General features: G+C 44.7%; 1 protein-coding gene across 2 annotated transcripts in view; it reads left to right on the forward strand.

Annotated features, from left to right (window-relative positions):
- Positions 1–19,548, forward strand: part of TRAF3IP1 (TRAF3 interacting protein 1) — a 66,048-nt gene that overhangs the window by 11,693 nt on the left and 34,807 nt on the right. The window contains exons 8-13 of one of the 2 annotated variants that reach the window (XM_063098677.1): positions 8,548–8,649; positions 13,238–13,258; positions 14,399–14,483; positions 15,000–15,083; positions 18,078–18,201; positions 18,406–18,442. In XM_063098677.1, coding sequence (XP_062954747.1) covers positions 8,548–8,649; positions 13,238–13,258; positions 14,399–14,483; positions 15,000–15,083; positions 18,078–18,201; positions 18,406–18,442 — 453 coding nt within the window. The remainder of the gene's footprint in view (positions 1–8,547; positions 8,650–13,237; positions 13,259–14,398; positions 14,484–14,999; positions 15,084–18,077; positions 18,202–18,405; positions 18,443–19,548) is intronic. The other variant, XM_063098686.1, reaches the window with a different exon arrangement.

Raw genomic sequence — 19,548 nt, forward strand, 5'->3', positions numbered from 1 at the left:
CTTTTTCCCAAACTGTAAGTTAAAAAAGTGTGGCAAGAATGTAGTAGTTGGAATTTTTCATTTAAAAATGAAATTTAGACGGGAAAGTACTCTTTCCCAGTAATAAGTGATGCTTTTATGAACAGCTTTGTGCCAGAAGCCTTTACTCTCTTTTGGGTGACATCGGCAGGATAGGTTGCTGGAAGTGTGATCATGGGTATGGAGGGAGTGGACGTTATAAGGTTTTAGCTCCTGTGTGCCACTGACTGCGCCCTCTACCCCATACCTTCTCCAGTGTTTTCAAGGCTTGCTGATTTTGAGAGGTGAAAAATGAAAAATTTAAGTACTAGTGAAATTGAACATTTCATGTGTTTGTAGTTTTCACTGGCTTCTGTGACGGTCTGTTCTTTAATTTGTCTGGTTCCTTATTGCCTCTGTTTGGAGTCTCTCCTTATTAATTTGCGTGTGCTCCCTGTACATTAAGGATGTCTGCCAATTTTTAAATAAGTGTTTGTTTTTTATATTTTTTTCAATTTGTTTTTACTAATTATGTTGGCTTGGTTTCTGATTTGCCTGAGTGTTTAATTTTTATGTACTCGAAACAAGCAGCTAATATTTTTTTCGGTAATTTGTCCAGAGATTTGAGAGATGAAGATTTATGTTTTATCATACCTTTTTTATATTGACTCTTTTTATCAGCACCGTACTCTCCCGAGTGAGCCACGGGCCGGCCCATTGACTCTTTTTAGTTATCACATTTTAGTTGAAGGTGTACGAAGAGGCTCTGTGATGCCTTTTGTTGTCTCGGGTTTTTTATTTATTATTTTTACTTTCACTGTTCTCTGTTTTACTACTAGTTTCTTATCATTGTTCTTTTCAAAAAGCTTTTAAGCTGTTTTGTTCATTTTGTTTGCTTATTCTTCCAGATGAATTTAAAATCACTTCATGACTCAAAGAATCCCACCTCCCACAAATAAACAAACTTTTCAGGATTTAATTGGATTTATGTTAAACTTATGCTTTCGTTAGTTCGGGAAGATCGGAGACCTCTAATTTCATGTCAGTAAACCTGTCTCCCCCTCTTTCAAGATGTGTGCACATGTGCTTGGGTGTGTCAGTCAAGGGGATTGCTCAATGGTTGCTTTTGTTTTAGTTTTTTGGTTTTTTTTGAAATGGTATCTCTTTTTCCCTCATTGTTAATGATTATTGTTGGTATGTACATGCTTTGTTGATTTTTGTAACTGTATCTTAAGTCTATCCTTGTTGCTGAATTTAATCCAGTAGTTCTTCCATTGATTCTTTTGAGTTTTCTAAGTAGACAGTCATATCACCTGCTCTTCTTTCCTAATGCCTCAGGATATTTGCTTCTGTGCTTACTGGTGAGCTTGTGCCATGGAGTTCTTTCTGTATGATCTTTAAGAGATTTTATTATCAGACATTAAGCTTCACTCATCTGTCAGCAACTTGGTGGACTCTTGCCAGCTAGCCAGGCATGGATCTCACCATGGGTCCTCCCGCAGCAAAGCTGACACTCCACTCCAGTGTTCTACCTCGCTGAAGTGGGTTGGCATTTGGGAAAATGCCCAGCACCTGAGATGCGTGAGACACAGGACTTCTGTGTCTGCTCAAGGGGATGAGCCTTGCATTTACTGCAGAGAGGGTATCGCATTTGTTAGATATACTTTGACTCTTAAAGCTGTTCTAGAATCCACATGGAATCCAAAAAACATTCTCCATAAGAATATGGTAATATTTGCTTATTAATTAGTCCATTATCGTAGAACTGACCACTTTGAGTTAGTGAGTACATTTTAGTTTCATTTGTTTGATAACTATGCAGCATTATAAATTAAACTTAATACATATTTTCATTGTGCAATTTCATATCAGGAAGAAGGGGCTCTAGAACCAGTGAAAACAGTCTTTCCCCTGAAAAAGAACATAACTCTTACTACAGTAAAGCTAAGAAGGAACATACCGTGAAACGGCTCGGTAAGACTAAGCAAGCCATAGTGGAGGCTGCGAATGAATGTTTGTGAGTTTAAACATATTGCTGCCTGATCCTTTGCTTCTGTTTGACCACTGAACAAGTGGTGCTCTGTGGGTGTGGTCAGCAAAGGTGTGGCCTTACTTGACGTGGGCTCAAGTTGAGCACTGCTGTCTGGACAGAGTGGAGAGGGGGCAGAAGGGTATGTGGGCCCCACTGGTAAGAGCCACATTGCTGCTCCCAGCCAGGCGAAGATTTCCTACTCTAAGTCAATCATGGGCTGAAATTGACCATTTGAGCCTTTCTTTATTCTTCAGACATTTATAATAATAAAGAGAACACAGGTATATACATTCATGTTAGTTAACAATGAGCCTTTTTAAAGGGAAATGAAGCCAAGAGAGAAGCGGGGATGAGGGGTGTGGGCAGGGAGGGCCTCTCTGAGGGGACATCTGGACAGCATGCTGACTGGAGTGAGGGAGGACGTGCAGGTGTCCAGAGACCCTGAGCAGACACCCCGAGCTGAGGGCAGGCCTGCCTGTGTGAGTGACAGGAAACCTGGCTGGCAAGGCTAGGGTGGAGAGAGGGATGGTGATAGGAGGAGGGGCTGGGCCAGTAGACGGCATGTTTTACAGTATGTGTGGGCGGATGTCCTCGGAGGGTTTTAAGTAGGATGGAGGCAACAGTTGACTTATGTTTTAAAAGGACCCCTGTAAAGCTACAGCAATAGTATTGCTAAGCGTCTACGCCGGTTATTGGGTTAGGCGATAGCTACGCTAATTGTCTGGCTGAGCATTTCATAACTAAAGCCATAAGTGTTTCATTATTTTAGTTATACTAAATTTCCATTTGTACTGTCAGGGTTAGGGCTAAAACCTTCAAACCTATTGTACAGACTGGGTCACCAGACCCCTTACATGTAGGTCCACACTAGGTAATTGGGAAAGACCCCGGGAGCCACTGGCAGAGGATATGAGCTCAGTCCACAGCAGTAGCAGCAGCAGGAGCAGCAATGGCAGTGGTCTCTTGGGGCATATCAAGGGCACTGGCAGCAACAGCAACAACCTCCAGCAGCAGTAGTGGCCTCCCCGTGGCCCACCTCTGCCTCCGGGGGGCACCTGGGTGGTGGGGGCCTTGTGGATCAGAGCCATTCAGCCTTTATACTGAAGTCCATAACCCAGGACACCTGGATGCACCTGCGCAATTACATTAGACAATAACCAAGGAACACCTGGGCACACGTGCATGTTTACATCAAATGCTCAGCAAGATTCTGAACATCTGAGGGGTCCTGACCATTTTCCTATGTTTTCCCAACAACCCCCTTTTAAAACCATAGAGGGGCAGAGAGGCTGGAGAGCAGTGATGAGGTTGCTGTGGCCTAGAGATGGTGATAGCTTGGACCGGAGTGCCAGTGGTGAGAGTGGATTGGGTTTGGGGTATACTTGCTAGTAGACATGACAACTGTGCTAATGGAATAAATGTCACTTGTTAGAAAGGAGAGGAATCAAAGATAAGACCCATTTCAAGAGGGGTCTGGGCACCTAGGCAATGGTGTTTATTGAAATGGAAGGTTTTGGGAAAAGCTGGTCAGTGGCATGGGTGGCATTGTCAGGAGTGCTGTTTTGGATGCATCAGTGCGAGGTGTCTGTGCGGCAGCCAAGTAGGGGTGTCGAGTAGGCAGCTGGATGTGTAGACTTGGAGAGCAGGCAGAGAGCTGGAGAAAGTGAAGGTAAAAACAAGATTGAGAGTTCTTAGCACACAGGTGACATTTACAGCTGTGGACCTTCATGGGATAATTAATGCAGGGGTGCGTGTAGGTAAAGGGGTGTAGTGAGCTCCAGAGCCTGTCAAGGTTTGCAGGTTGGAGAGGGGGGAGGAGGAGAATTTGGGAAAGGAAACAAGGGCAGCAAGTTGGAAGGAAATTTGGAGAAGGGGGTATCCTGAAGGCTGAGGGAAGGTGGTGCTGGCGAAGGAGAGAAGGGCTTCTTGTCAAGCTCTCCCGAGAGGAGAGTCCCGTGGAGGCTGAGAATTGACCAGTAAGTTGACACAACAGTTTGTTGGTGACCTTGGCATAAACTCCCTATAAATCCCAACTAAAGCAACCGAACACAAAAACCTTTCCAATATTTTAATCTGTTGTTAACTATTTTATGTCAGGAAGGAAGAAGGATAATATTTCAGCTAAAATTTTAGACCCCATAGTGTCTGGATTAAATAATGAACCAGATCAGGAAACTACAGCTTCAGAAATAGGTAAGAAAAATATATTCCTTAGTTTAAATTCCTCGCCACTTTGATATGAAATGCAAAATATTTACATCTTAGCGTAGTTATAAATTATTTTTTTATTATTCTAACCACCTTAGTGTTTATCAACTTTTTTCACCATTTACTGAAGATCAGCAATTTTATTTGCTTCAATTTGCTAAGTTATGTGATAACTTTATTAACGTAGTTTTAAGTTAACCTTTATGTGCCTTTTTATGTGTAACTTATTTTTACATTTCAGTCAAAATGCTTTCTTAACCTTGGTATTGGGATCTTACAGAAGGATGTGGATGACTACTTAGAGGAATTGTTCTTTAAGTCCTGGTCTGCTTTGTTCTCTTAAGAAAATGCTCCACAGTAAAGACTTCTACTGTGCGTGCTTGCAGCATGTTGGGGAAGTTGTCTGGCTGCTTACCGGGTTCCATTTAAGGTTGGCAATGTGTTGTGGACGAGTCCTCATCCTGCTGACACCGAGGAGCAATCCTGCATTTAGTATCAGTAACTATCAGTCACATCTACTGTGACTTCAGGCGAAATTCTTCAGAAATATTAGAATTCTTGAGTTGTATTTAAGGAAAAAAGTTCTGTAAATTTTGGCTGTAGGAGAAGATGAAATTTTTTCAGGGCTCAACTTGCCTCTTGTCCATCTGATTTTTTAAAATTCTAAAACTAGCTAGAATAGTGATAACCACATCTTTCTATACATGTGTGTTCCCCTTCAGAACTCACATTTCTAAGAGGGGGTATGTTTGTAAGTGTTGTTACTCCATCATCGGTACAGCAGGTACTGTGTAAAACTTGGAATTTTGTTCTTCCAGGTAGGGCAGCTGTATGTGATTTATCTAGCTCTTCACTAGTATGGGATGACCGAATAAAGTTTACTAAACTGCACAGAATGATTTCTTTCTGATGAAAACTCTTTTCACTGTGGGCACGCTTGTTACAATTCAACCACATGTTGGGAGAGTGTATTTCATTTTTGCAGGAGCTTTTCTCATCCACGGCCTCCTGTTGGGGGAAATGCCCAAGTGTACTCCAGTCCTGTACTGCAGCAGAGGAGCGGATGATGGTGAAAGCGTGAGGGTGGAGACTGCTGGCAGCCCCTGCCCGTGTAGCTAGGACCCAGAATCTGAGACAGTGTGACCTCTTCTGCTGTGCTGCTGGCCTGCTTCATGGCCTTGAGCATGCTGCATGGGTGGGTTCTCCGAGCCACAGTTATCTCATTGTAAATGGGAGTAAAAATACCTGCCTTGGAGTGAATGAGATGGATGTCCATAAAGTGGCTGCTACTCACTGGTGTGTGTTACCTACAAGTCTGCTTTACTACAGATGGCTGCAGTGTAACTGACAAGCCCACATTAGGGTGAGACCAAGCTCCTTTTGAGATGGTACAGTGGATTTAAAATAACTTGGAATTGTTCTTTAGACATATGTTGAGCACTTTGTAGATATTATCTACAAGTTTGAAAATAATATAAGCTTAGTCACTAAGTAGTACAACTGCGAACTGTTTCTCAGCTGGGCTGTTTGCAGAGATTAGAATGAAACCTAAAGCCACCTGGTGGGGTGAGCAGAATCTCCTGATCTCACTCTGTCCCTGGGTGGTGGTGGGGTTTGGAATAGTGGCCGTGAGCAGAGCTGGTGCTCTGGAGCATCCCCGGCCCCTCCTATTCCCCCATACTCTGCTCCCCTGGAGTCCTGCCTCTGTACAAGCCTTGGGTCCCCCCATCGTGGTCACAAGTGTTGTCTTGCACTGGTAGTCATTTAACTTTTGGAGTTCTGAGTTTGCCAGCAGTTGTTATAGCTCCTTGATTTCTTCCATTAAGTATGATTTCCAGATCCACTGCTGTTGGGTCTGCTTAATGAGCCTTTGCTCACAATTACCTTTCATTCTTAGTGCTTCAAAGAAAAGTCACGTTTTCAAAGAAAGCTGGCCCATACTGTGTCCGCTGCCCAGGGCCCGAGTGGCACTGTTTTCTCATCATAAGAGAATTTGTGGGTTTTGTTATCATTTTGCTTTTTCAGGTGGATTGGAGAGTTTACCAAGGAATCTATCCATTTTTTTCTTCCTCCTAAACACGAATGATTTTTTCCTGCACTCCATATTCTAATGCAAGCTGTATCATATGCCTTGTTCTCTTTTCAGTTGTTTAACAGTTCCTGGTTTTTCTACAATATTAAGTTGTATCTTTATTTTGCTTAGTTTGCCTCATTTCATTTTTGTTTTATGGTTTAAACTTTTTTATTGTAAAAAATCCAGAAAAATAGGAAGAATAGTGCAATTAACACCCATATACCTCTCATCTAAACTCAGTAGTTCTAACATTTTGCCATATTTGCTTCATCTATGGTTGTACATTTTTATGAACTATTTCAAAGTATGTTAACAAACATCCTAAACACCTTATTTCTAAATACTTCAGCATGCAGCTAAAAAAAAAAAATTCTCTTACATTAAAATTAAAAATTATTGTCATAAAATAGTGTCTCGAAATTATTGTCTCACTGAACAGAATTATTTCCCAGTAGCATCTGAAATCCAGGCTGTATTCTGATTGTCCAAAAAAAGTTTTTTTCAAAAACACTGGTTATTTGATCACATTTAAACTTAGATATATTCAGCAATTCAGTGCAGCTAAAATTTGCACAGAACACTGGCAGAATGACAGACTGCTTGCAGTTGTATTTTGGGCTCTCCATCTGATTAATGAGTTTCAGTAGTAGTAACTGATACAAAATGGCTCTTGGCAGCCAGGTACAGTACTCCTTGCTTTATACACATGATCTCATCTGCCTCTTAGGGTAGCTGCATGAGGGAGGGCAAACTGGCTTAGGAAGGTGAGGGACCTGCTCCAAGCGTAGTACTTGATGAATGCAAGCACTTGTGTTTGAACTGAGGAAGTCTTGACAACAGGGCTCACACCGTTATCTATGAGGCTTGGTGGTTACCAGGTTGTTCCAGACAACAGATAGAGCTCTAATGCATTGGGGTTTTTTTGGGGTTTTTTTGCCAGTTCATAGTAATTTTAAAGTTTTATAAGTGCATTGTTTACTTTTGAAAGCAATTATTTGACACACTGATTAATCTGCCCTCTGTGATTAAGAATTGATTGTAGTATGGGTGAATATATCATTTGTTTCATGCTCTATTTGCGTGAACTTGGGGTTTAGTAAAGCTTACTTAATGCCACTAAAGCTTTGAGAAGATAAAACTGCAAAGTGTCACTGGTCTTGAATTACCAAAAAAAGATAATGCATTTGTAACTGACATATCATGATGGTGGGTTTTGTAGAGTATAAAAAATGTTTGATACTTTCAAATCAAATATAACAACTTAAAATTATTAGGGTGTTTTCTTCTAAAATTGGTAATTTGCCAAGCTTATATTTATTTTTGGATTTTTTTTTTTTTTTTTTTTTTAGAATGTAATATTTCATGTTGATTCTTTGGCTGCCCTCTATAAAATATCATAATAAACTACTTGAATCAGACTGTTTTAAGTCAACATAATTTTTTATGGATTGAAAATAGTTTTCTTAAAAAATGAGTCATCTATTTTATATAGTTCTATTACATAAATAAGGCAATTCTTTGATAGCTAATGACAGGTTGATTCTGATGTCAAATATTTCTTTAAATAGTTTTAAGAAATTGTAAGATCATGGTTCAGGAAAAAGAACATTTTTCCAATTTTATTGTTGTCTCCTGGTTTCTTTTTAGAGAGTGGTGGGGGCCTTTGATGATGGGTTAGTTTTCCAGCTCTGGGTCTTGCCATAATTCAAAACCTGTTCCTCTAGCACATCCTCTGCCCCTTTTGTTTATAATAGGGAAATATTTTATTTCTCGGGTATTTGAACATTTTTTCTATTTTCATGAACTTTGGAACATCAGTAATCAGTAGACAAGTATTTGAGAGTTTTCCGTATGTCTAGGATTGTGCACTATGTCAAAAATATTTTTCTTTCCTTCCTGCTTTCCTGAAATAGCCACCTGCTTGCTCCTGGGCATGGCTGTCGTGGGCAGGAGGGTGGAGACTGGTAGTGGCAGGGCATTCTAGGAACGGGAGGTGACGGGGCCAGTCTCCTTTGGCTGGGGGCCCATTCACCATCTGGGGGGCCCTTTCCCAGAACCACATGTGGGGGAGGTACATTCCAGAGGTGTGTTTTGAAAAGCTGCCTTTGGTCAATCCTTGGTAAACTTGGAGTGTGGGAGAACATAGATAAGTAAGTGCACCATGTTGATGAAGCCGTTGGTCACCAGCCCTTCAGAGCACAGTCTTAATGATCAATTTTAAACTGTTTTATGTCAGGAACAAAAGAAGCTAATACTTACTCAACCAGTATTTCACATGATAATTCCACTAGTCTATGGCGTGAGAATACTGAGCCATACCCAGCAGCGAAGCAGAAAGGTAAGAACGATCCTTCTCCCACCCTTCTTGGTGAGGGGAGGTGGAGCACTGAGTGCCACTCACTGCCAGGCACTTTCTGCTCACAGGGACGCAGCCTGGAGCCGGAACTACCCCTCCCCCGCCCCTGGTCCGAACATGGCAAATGAGTCACTTCTGCTTCTTGTATAAGCTAGAATTGAGCAAGGCTGTTGCTTGGTAACGTGAGGCTCACTCCTGTGTTTGCAGTGTGCTTTCTGAGTAAGATAAAGTGGCATCATTCATGACTCTGGGGTTGTCATCAACGGTCCCTGAAAGCAGTTTTCCCTGAAAGCCCACCCAAGAAGTGCACCACCCGGATTTCACATCTAAAGGGGACTTTCTTTTTTAAAAAAATTTTTAAATTTATTTATGTATTAATATTATATTTTTACATTCTAAGATGTTGTGGAGAAGTTGGGGGGAGGGGAAGAGGAGAAGGGGAAAGGAAATAGGGTGGGAAGAGTAGGAAGGAGGCAGGGCTTGGTCGAGGCCTGTAGCTCCCCCCTCATTCTGGCTGCAGAGACCAGGGGGGTTCTGGTGGCAGCTTGGTGGTCACCACTGGGCTGGGTGTAGTCATTGGGGGGGGCGTGGCTGAGGCCCCCCTGGCCTTTCTCCCTCCCTGGCTTGGGAGCTCAGGGTGCTTCCAGTCCTTCTAGGTTTTATAGGTGTTCTTTGGTGGTGTTAGACTTTTACTAGCTAATGTCAGATTTTGATCTGTGGATATTTTGTTTTTTCTTTCATTTCTGTGTTGGATTATTTGCTGTTCTCACCACTTAAACTCTGCACTGGAACTAATTTGCTGTCCTTTGCTTACTTCAAAAATGGGAGAACTTCCTGTGGGGACCAGCACTTGAGCTCTGTGGTTGAGCTTAATTGCTGCTTTGCTGCTGATGCCCTGGGGAAGGCTTTTTGTGCAGCTCAGGTTTTAACTGTTGATCTTGTATGTACTTCCAGGTCTTGTGAGGTCTGGTACACCTGGGTTGTATAGAAACTCTGCTCTGGGCCTGAGTCATTTCAGTAAACTGCTCCTGCGGTTCTACATTCCTGACCAGTCTCCACTGAGTGGTCCTGCGCTGGTCGGGGGGCAGATCAGCTGTCCATGCTGTGTCCCAGTGTTCCCCCGGTGGGCCAGTCTCCCCCACTGCCTGCACTCCAAACACTTCCCATGGGACAGGCCATGTGCACTGGTCCCTTGCAGTGACTCACTGGCCTCTGAGTGGCTCCTCTTTTCAGTTGTTGGGGCTCCTTGCTCCTACATGGGTCCATGGGAACCCTATTAGTGGTCTTGCTGGGGGCTGCCAAGGCTCTCTTCTCCCCTGCAGCCTCCAAGCAACTTCATATGAAAGGTACAGCTGTGGCTTTTGCCAGCTTTTGCTCCATGTGCTCACCAGGGCCAGCCTTGAAATGGCTGGGGCTTGAAATGGTGGGAGTGGTCCCTTCTTTCTCTCATCATGACTTTTCCTGCCTTCATGAACTCTGTAGGTCTCTCTTCCTTTCCGCTGGGCTCTAGCTTGGCTGTCATTGCTTTCTAATAGGTGTAAATTGGTTGATTTGTGGGAGAGAGTGACACTGGGGACCGTCTATTCTGCCATCTTGACCGGAAGCCTAAAGGGGACTTTAAAACAGCTCAAAATGTTGTTGCTACCACAATTTTCTATCTGTAATGTTCTTTCAGTGTCTTAAGTTGTTTATCAGTGAGATTGTGCTTTCAGCAGACTTTCTGGTAGAATATACATTCAGTTTTTAAGGCCCTGGAGCTCCTAACAGGCTCGCAGGGGTGCTGGTGCCTCATGGAACCTGGGTTTGTGCAGGTGGCAGTGGCTGGTCCAGGGTGGAGTGTGGTCAGGTGAAGGCTGATGTTAGTCATTCAGAGAATGTCTGTGGAAGGCCTACTCTGTGTCAGGCCCTGAGGCAGAGAGTGCATTAGTGAGGGAAGTCGGACCGGCCTCCTACCTTCCTGGCGTGTGTGCACAAGATCAGATGAGTCTGCAAAGATAAAATGAATCTGTTTAGCAAGAGGTACCAGAGGCAGTCTGAGGTGGAGGGGATTTTGGGTGACCTGGGGAGAGTGACGGTGGCTAGGAAGAGCTTGCTGAGTGGAAGGAACTGCATATAGGAAGATCCAGGGTGGGAAGTGTTCAGCAGACTGTCTGGCTTGGCCCAGTGGAAGCGTCCAGAGCTTGGGGGAGTGGAAAGAGCCAGCTGGTTCCTGCCAGGCCTCTCGTGGCCACGTCAGGGAGTTTAGCCTTCTCGTAAGAGCAGTGGGAGGGCAATATTTTTAGGAGTGGCATGATCATATTTAGATTTTAAAAAGAGCATCCTTGTGAATTTGGGAGGCTTAAAGAGTAGTTCAGGGAAGAGGAGAGGGTGTCCTGGGTCATGGTGGAGTGAATGGGGTGGGAGAGATGGCACTGTCAGGGCTGCTCACTCTGAGGGGAAGCTAGAGGAGCTTTTTACAGCTTAAAGGAAAGGTCTAGACTGGAGAGAAAATTCAAGAGTTGATGGCATATGGGTGGTAGTGGGAGCTTGGGTGGGGTTGGGGTCACCTGGGATGAGAGAATGGGGTGAGGCAGGAGAAGGCTGGAGTGTTGGCCCATGAAGCAGGGGAGAGGGTGCCTCAGGAGGGAAGGAGTCAGCTGGAGGAGGGTGCCTGGGGTCCCGGGGGATGGGGATGGGAATGTCCATTGGGTTAGGGATCCAGTCTGTGATAGGCAGACGGTCCACTGTGCTTGTTACTGAACGGACTTCGTTGACACTCAGAGGGTTGGAGGGTCAGGTATTTTATTATGCCACTGGGCCCAGACAAGCTAATGCTTGAAAATCTGGACCCCGATGTCAGGTTTCACAAAGCTTTTATAGTGGACTCTTTCAGGGTTTTTACGTTTCTTTTTGTCAGTATTGCTAGGCTAGCATATGTGGTCTGGGCAGATAAGTGAGCTAGGTTACAGAAGCCAAAAATGCAAGTAGTGATTAGAGGCTAGATTAGTGTAACAAGCAAATGTTATTTCAAAGACAAAATATTACTTCAAGGACAAAACAGACTTATGAGAAAATTATTTTGGCATTTTCCCAACATGCTCCCTTCACCTGGGTGTCGGCCTTATGATTTAAGTAAACTTTGAGTGCCACGTGAACCCACAGTCTGTTCCCAGCACCTTGATGGTATGAGTTTTGAAGAAAGAGCTGGGGGGTTGGAGTCAAGGGACCTGGGTCTGCTTCTTGGCTCCAGGTTGCACAGTGACTTTTGGTATTGGTTTCCACTAAGCACGCTCTCCAGGCCACACAGCCTTGAGCAGAGAGAGGGTCTGCTGCTGCCTGTTCCTGAGCCTCGGCAGCCCCGTCCCAGGGTTGGGCTGAGCCCCCACCCCCGCTGCCCCAAAGCACCATCCAGGGTCTCTGGATGAAACTGCTGAGTGCAGCTGCTCAGGCCGTGGCCCTTCAAGCCAGCGTTTCTTGTTTTCTCATCATCCTTCCATCTGGACCATATTCTCCAGGCCCCCTAATCACTGCCCCCCTCAGCTGCCAGCCCTGTCCTCTGTGCTGTGTCACTTTGTGGTATGACCTCTCGAGGCTCCTGGGCCCATACAAATAGAGTCCTTTCGGGCCTCCAGTTTCCCTTGCCCCGTGAGCTTGGCTGCCCTTGCCCCAGAGCCACCCTCTTGCAGGGCAGCATGTGTGGAGCTCTCTGACTGTGGTGGTCACAGAAAGTCCTCCTGTTAGGGGACAGACTAGGGGTGCTGAGGAGAGCTTTTCACTCGTGTTTGCAGGTGGATCCTCCCCATCTGGGGGTGGGACCTGATTAGGGCTGATCCCAGTCACCTCTCCCTAGTAGTGTCCTCGGCTCTCCTGTGAATCCGTGTCGTTTTGTTTCTTCTGCAAATTCATTCATGCATTTCAGAGTATGACACAAAGATTATCCACCTACAGCTCTGAATCCACCCCACCCCCATGGTGCTACTGCTCATTTACTTGTGACTGCTTAGGTCACATTTGTCCCCCAAACACAGCACTCGAAGGAGAAGGACCCGGGTGAAAGTGCAAAGGTAGGCCTGTGTTGAGGTGGGACCCTTCTTCTCCTTATTTAGGAATTGATGGAAAAATACTTACTGATGAGTCCTGTCAGGTGGGCTGCTGTTTAGTTCCACCCAAAGTCTGGGAAATGGCCTGGAAGTTTGCTTTGCTGGGTTCAGAACTGTCAAGTGGTCCCCCTGTATTGGGAAGCAGTTATTCTGTGGCTTCCCAGATTGTCAACTTCTGTCTTGCGCATTTGTTTAATTTATCTCTGTGTACACTTTCTTCACACCACTGTTTCCGGTTTTTATGTAATAGCATTTTGTGATTCATAGTTTTGTTTGTTTGCTCTTTGTCTTTCTGTCTTGGAAAATAAAACAGCAGTAGGATACTAAAAATGAGGCTTTGAGGAAATGACCTTTTTTTCCTAATAAACATCCAAAATTATTTATGATGTGTTTTCTCTAATTCTATTCTGATCATGTAATATATTGAGGTTTACTAAGACAAAAATTAATTTTCTGATGTGCTTTTTTTTTTTTTTTTTTTTTTTTTAAAGGTGACTCCACCAGCGATGCAGGTAAGGAATGGCCTTAAATAAATATGTTTGATATAAATTGTGTACGTGTACACAGATATGAGCATGTGTTCTCAGATTTATGTTTTACAGATTGCAAGAGTGTAAGTAATTTATTTTAAGGAAACATATCTTAACTACATTAATTTAAGACTTTATGTGTTTTAAGTCTCAAAAGAATGCATATCAGGATTTTTTCCAGAGTATAAAATATATTTCCACTATTTAAATTCTGATTTATTTTTACTATTTTCTGAATTTCTTTAAGTAGTGGAGTCAGTTTAATTGTCCTAATAGTTTGGGCTTGTTGTTTACTGGTTAAATCTTTTTATCAAAATGAAGAAAACTTCATTCAGATTATAAAAACAATATGGTACATACCCAACATAGAAAATTTCAGAAATGCAGAAAAATATGAAGAAAACATAAAAAAGCACTGGTAATCCCACTGCTCATAACTTAAATGAATATCTGTCTAGAACCCCATATATATATGTAATTATTAGATATGTTACTTTACTATATTCTTAATTATAGTAAAATGATGACATTGTTTTACACAAAAGGGTCTAGCATGTGACTGTATCATCATTAGTTACCTGTTGTCTGTCACTGTTATCAGTGGTGATGGGTGAATATCTTGAAACATGTATGACAGAGGACTTCAAAAAGTTCATGGAAGGCTGGCCGGTGAGCTCAGTTGGTTAGAATGTGGTGTTATAACACCAAGGTCAAGGGTTTGGACCCCTGAACTGGCCAGCCACAAAAAAAAAGTTAATGAAAAGATTTATATTATCTTTTAATTCTGTTTGTCCACAAACTGTCTGAAATCCTCATATTTACATTTGTTCCTTTTTTTACTTGGGTTGTATTTCCTCTGTTAAATTAATGAGATGATTAACCTACTTTTTGAGTTTTATTTCTTGAGTAGTTGGAGTAGTTTGCATTTCCAGGGTTTGAGTGTATCCATTTCCCCAAATCTTCACCAAATTTAGATATCAGACATCTGTTTTATCTTCATCAAAATGTTGAAAAAATAGCTCATTTATATTTGCAATTATTTGATTGCTGTCTTTTCAAATATTTATTAGTTGTTTGTGCTTCTTCCTTTGTGAATTGCTGATTGCATTACTATCCATTTAGAAGGAGAAGTTGGACCTGCTGGCCAAGATAAGTCTGAGGTGTCAGAGAATTCAGAAATCCCTAATGAGCTTTCATCCAGTCTCAGGTCTGTGTGCTTTTGATCCCATGACCTTGGAAGAGTGCTCAAACTTAGGACACTGCTGTGATGTTTCTCTCTATCTCTATACCTTTTGCTGTTCATGTAATGCTTGAGCTAAATTATGAGGAATTTTTGTATAAAGAAAGCAAAAACGATTTGTATAATTTTCTTGTACCTGAGTGAGGTATAAGAACTGTACGTAGAACATTTTAGGGATTTAGGGGAATTCATAATTATGGCTAAATTATGTCATATTTTGATTAGTAATAGTTATATATATTTATATATATGTATTTTTTTTTGGCTACCTTGAAATTACTGAAAATATAAGGTTAAAACACGGGTACTTTTTAACTCATCAGGTTATTGGAATGTTCTTATTGTTCTGCTGAGTATGTCCTAAGTAGCATGTTGATGACAGCCTGGAAGTTACTGTTAACATTAACCTGGGTTCTCTTTTGTCCACCTTGAAATGTAAGATGTTTCATATTTCTTTTTTGGTTTTCCAATATTTGGGTTTAGAAGAATACCTAGGCCTGGGAGTGCAAGACCAGCGCCTCTCCGGGTCAAACGGCAAGAGAGCGTGGAAGCGTTGACAGCGGACAGGTAAGGCTGGCCATGCTGGGATGGCCCGGGTGCGGGGGCTTAGGGGCTGACGAGCATTGGTGCCTGGGCTGAGAGAGACGGGGCAGGCGATGCCGCAGGTGGAGTTGGGAAAACTTGCTTTTGAGGAAAAGAAAAAGGAGGGCAAGCCCTTGTCTAATAAGCCCACAGACAAACAAACATGTCAGATGAATGTGAGAGAATATATACATGCGTATAAAATTAAATCTTAAACTATATGGGGAAACGTTGGGCTGTATTTCTCTGATCTCTAGATAGAAGACTTTCTAACTATAAAAACAATGAGAAAAAATAGAAAAAAGATTTAAAGGCTTAATCGCAAAAAAATTGAAAATAAAAGGTTGTCAAAAAGTCATCAGTAATATAAAGACAAATAACAGGCTGGATCAGAGTGGGTTTTAGATAGAATAAGAGGCAGGGATTAGAGGCGGCAAGGGTCAATATTTCTTTCCAGGAGTTTTTCTGCAAAGGGAAGCAAAAGAATGAGAAAGTGCTTGGTGGGAAAGGAAGCGTCAAGGGAGGTTATTCTTTTTTGTTTTTAAGGTAGGAGAAATGTCACATTTTTTTCATTGTGGGAGCGATGTCTGAGATGCTGGGTGGTGGTGGGGATTGGTGAAGCAGAGTCCCTGAGTGAGTGAGGGGACACGCAGGGGACGGTGGAGAGCTGGCATGTGGGTGCAGATTCTGGAAGGCAAGTTCTCTCTGGGGCTCCATTTTCCTGTGAATCTAGAGTGAGTCTGGGGAAGAGGAGCGGGAGGTCGGAGGAGAGCGGAGGCGGTGTGCAGCGCTGTGCACAGGAGCAGGGAGCGAGTAGACCTGAGCAGAGGTTTCATCTAGGTGTCCCCCCACCCCGGATGTTAGGAACATTGGGCCATGTCTGGAAATAGTTTTTAGTGTCATGACTGGAGAGAGGGTGGAGAAGAGAAGGTTGTTGGCATCTAGTTGGAGGGCTGGGGCCAGGGTTGCCCAGGACAGCCTCTACTGCACAGGATGACCTGGCCACATGTCCCTGGCCCTGAGGTGGAGGACCTGGCCTAGGGAAGTAGAGCTTGACGGCTGGGCAGCATCAGGGCATAGATGGGCCTTGTTTTCCAGCACTGTCAGCTGCACACGTGCAGGTCCTGGGTGGCATGGAGCTGCATTAAACAGGGTTGGGGTTGTGCCCAGCAAGTACTCCAGAGAGAGGAGGGAAGGGAGTTGGGAGTGTGCAATGACCCATAATGGGATTTATGCCAGTAAGGAGAGGAGATGAGGCCTCTGGGGTAAAGGGCCATGACGAGGCAGTGGGGTTAAGAGGCCAGAGGTGCTGGTGGGGTTGAAGGATTGTTGGGTCCTGGGGCATGGGGTGGAAAGATGGGGGTGGTGGTCAAAGAGCTGGTGCTTGGATTTGCAGTTAGGAGCTTGCTATTAGTAGTGGTGATGGGGTAACCCTGGGTGTGTGTGGCATGGGGTAGAGGCGTGGTCATCGCAGGAGAGTTCAGGGACCTGAGGCCAGGGTGTGGGAAGGATCGTTTCTTGATATTTGGAATCATGAATTAAGGCAGGAGCAGAGCTGATAGAATGGTGGGGAGCCAGGGGCACAAGGGTGGGCCAGGGGCTGGGGATGACGGCAGTGGTGGTGGGGTTGAGGGCAAGGGAGCTGACAACCTGAGATTCACAGTGGGCGGTTTTTATGGAGGATGATTGAGAATCCACAGTGAGCACAAGGAGACCATGGAGCACCCATGCTCGGGGGCTGCAGGAGAGCAGAGTCCTCAGGGGAGGGCAGGCAGCTGGTAGAAGTAAAGGAGAGGGTGAGGATGGAGAGGGGGCCCTGGTGGGGGATATGGACCAAGATAGGGGTGTGCAGAGATGGTTTTCCATGGTTACTGACATAAGCAGGGGTGGAAGACAGGGTGAGGTTGCTCCTGGTGGAGCCAGAAGGTTGTTGAGGGTCTGAGGGGCCCCTGTTGATGGAGTTGAGGGTGTTTGGAAGAAATAGGTATTATTGCAAGAGCTCATTCCCAAGTGCATGGGCTCCCACTTGACCTCGTGCATTGCACTGAGAGAGAGAGAGAGAAAGTGTGTGTGTGTGTGTGTGTGTGTGTGTGTGTGTGTGTGTGTGTGTACGTGTACATATGTACATACGTGCACATGTGCCACAGGGTGCTAGTGGGGCATGGGAGTTAAGGGTGTGGTTGTAGCATGATCGTGTTAGGTTGCTTAGGAGGAAATGAGGCGGGAGGGGCTGACAGGGAGCCCGGGGAGCAGTGGGAGTGATACCTCAGCAGAGAGAACCTGACAGAGGTCTGCGGAGGGGAGACTGTAAGTGGACCCGGAAGGCACGAGGGAGCCCTTGGATGGGGGTGGTCACCAGGGAAGACAGGGTCTGGGGCTGGTGGGCCTGCTATGGGACGTTGACTCACCCAGAATGACAGCAGGACCTGGTGGGGAGAAGCTTGCATGTTGCGTGCTGGGTGGGACACAGGGCGGCAGCAACGTTCAGGACCCAGCTGTGGGGCCTTGAGGAGCCTGCTGTGTGAGGAGGAGAGGTTGGGGCAGCCCTGGCCAGTGGGGCCGCCGGGACCACCCCTGCCTGAGGGTTGCCACTCAGGAGAACAGGCCCCTGCAGGCAGGGGGCGGCAGGTGGTGGGGGAAAGCGGGGAGGCTCCCAGGGCCTTTGTTCTGCAGGGCCTAGCGAGGCTGGGGGGCAGGGGAGGCTGGCGTGGACCAGGAGGTCTGGGCAGCATCGGGGAGGGGAACTGGCCGGGCTGGTGTCGTGGGTGGAGAGCGAGGCTCTCGGGGACCCAGGCCTGGAGGGGCTTCCCTACACAGTTCGTGTCAGCTTGAGCAACGTGTATTTTGTGATGTTGTCATAGAGGTAGTTAGTGGTTAAATTCCTCTCAGATTACCTGTGGCACAGTTCCAGATGCACGGGAGTGACAGAAACTTGCCTGACAGAACATCTCTAATTTAATGAAATTTCTTTTTATTTAGGGCAGGGAGTGGTAAAACCGTCTCAAATGTGATTGTAGAGTCACAGAATTCTGACAATGACGAGGATGATCAGTTTGTGGTGGAAGCTGCCCCTCAGCTCTCTGAAATGTCAGAAATTGAAATGGTTAGTTAACCTTTAATAACTATATTTTATCTACTTTGGAATTAATATTCTACCTTATAGATTTATGTAGACAAAATTTTACCCTAATTTTTCAGTTAGTTTTATTCCTACTTTAATTTGGTCATTCCTTTTCTGAGATCCACAAAAGCATGATTTTGAGAGTTCAACTAACCTGAATCTTTTTTTCTCCTCTTTCCTACTCAGGTACCAGCTGTGGACTTAGAAGAGGAAGAGAAGCATGGTGAGGCCTGTGTGCGGGCGGCGTGCGTCTTGCATATGTGTGTCATGTGCGTGCATGTGAGCAGGTATATGTGTCATGTGTGCGGACAGGTGGGCAGGTGTGTGTGTCATGTGCGCGAGCAGGAGGGTGGGCTTGTGTGTCGTGTGTGGGTGTGTGTGTCGTGTGTGGGCATGTGTCGTGTACATGCGCAGGCAGGTGGGCCGGTGTGCACGTCATGTGCGTGTGCCTCCTCTGCATGTGCTTGAGAGACCCTAATGCAGGTGGCTATGGTGTGTCAGGTTCTGTCAGGTCAGATCAGCAGGACGCAGGACACTGCTGGCCTGGACTCCCCCTGCATTGATAGTGTCTCTGTGAGGAGGTGGCTGGTGCTACCACCTTTCCTGAGGCCTGGGAGGGCACCCCAGGACACTGGAGATCAGCTGTGAGCTGTTGTTCAGGCAACTTCTTTTCTTATCTGTACAATTAGATTGTGGAAGGGGCTGATCTCTGCGGTCCTTCCCAAGTCTGCAGTTCTCTAATGTTATTTGTTCTCTTCCCAAGTGCAATATTTTCTTCTATTTCAAACATTTATGAAGTGGAGAGAATCGTGTAGTGGGCCTCTCTGCGCCCCTCATGCAGCTTTAGCAGTGATCAGCTGGTCTCGTTTTAGCTAAGCCTGCATCTGCTATAATCCCTACTCTCCCCAGACTATTTTCAAATCCCAGAGAACATCATCTCATCTGTAATGTGTTATACGTGTCTCCAAACGATAAGGGCTCTTTTTAAAAAACAAAAAAACCTCCAAAACCGAACCCCCCCCGAAAACCCATAATTCCATTGTTGTATATAAAAGAATTTAATAATCCTTAATATCATCAAATTGCCTAATAGCAGTTTTTCCAGTTATCTTGTGTATTTTTTCTGGTTTGTTTGAGTCAGGATCCAAATAAGATCCCTGCATTGCAGGTGATAGGTCTAACTCTGCCTCTATCTTACTCTGTGGCCCCTTTCCCCTGGCAGCATATTTAGTGGAGAAACTAGGTGGGTTGTCCTTTAGGGTTTCTCGCAGTGGGGTGTTGCTTGCTTATTACCCCCTGTGTTATGTTTTACTATATTATTCTTTTCCC

This window comes from Cynocephalus volans, chromosome 1 (genome assembly GCF_027409185.1).
Source record: "Cynocephalus volans isolate mCynVol1 chromosome 1, mCynVol1.pri, whole genome shotgun sequence".
NCBI lineage: Eukaryota > Metazoa > Chordata > Mammalia > Dermoptera > Cynocephalidae > Cynocephalus > Cynocephalus volans.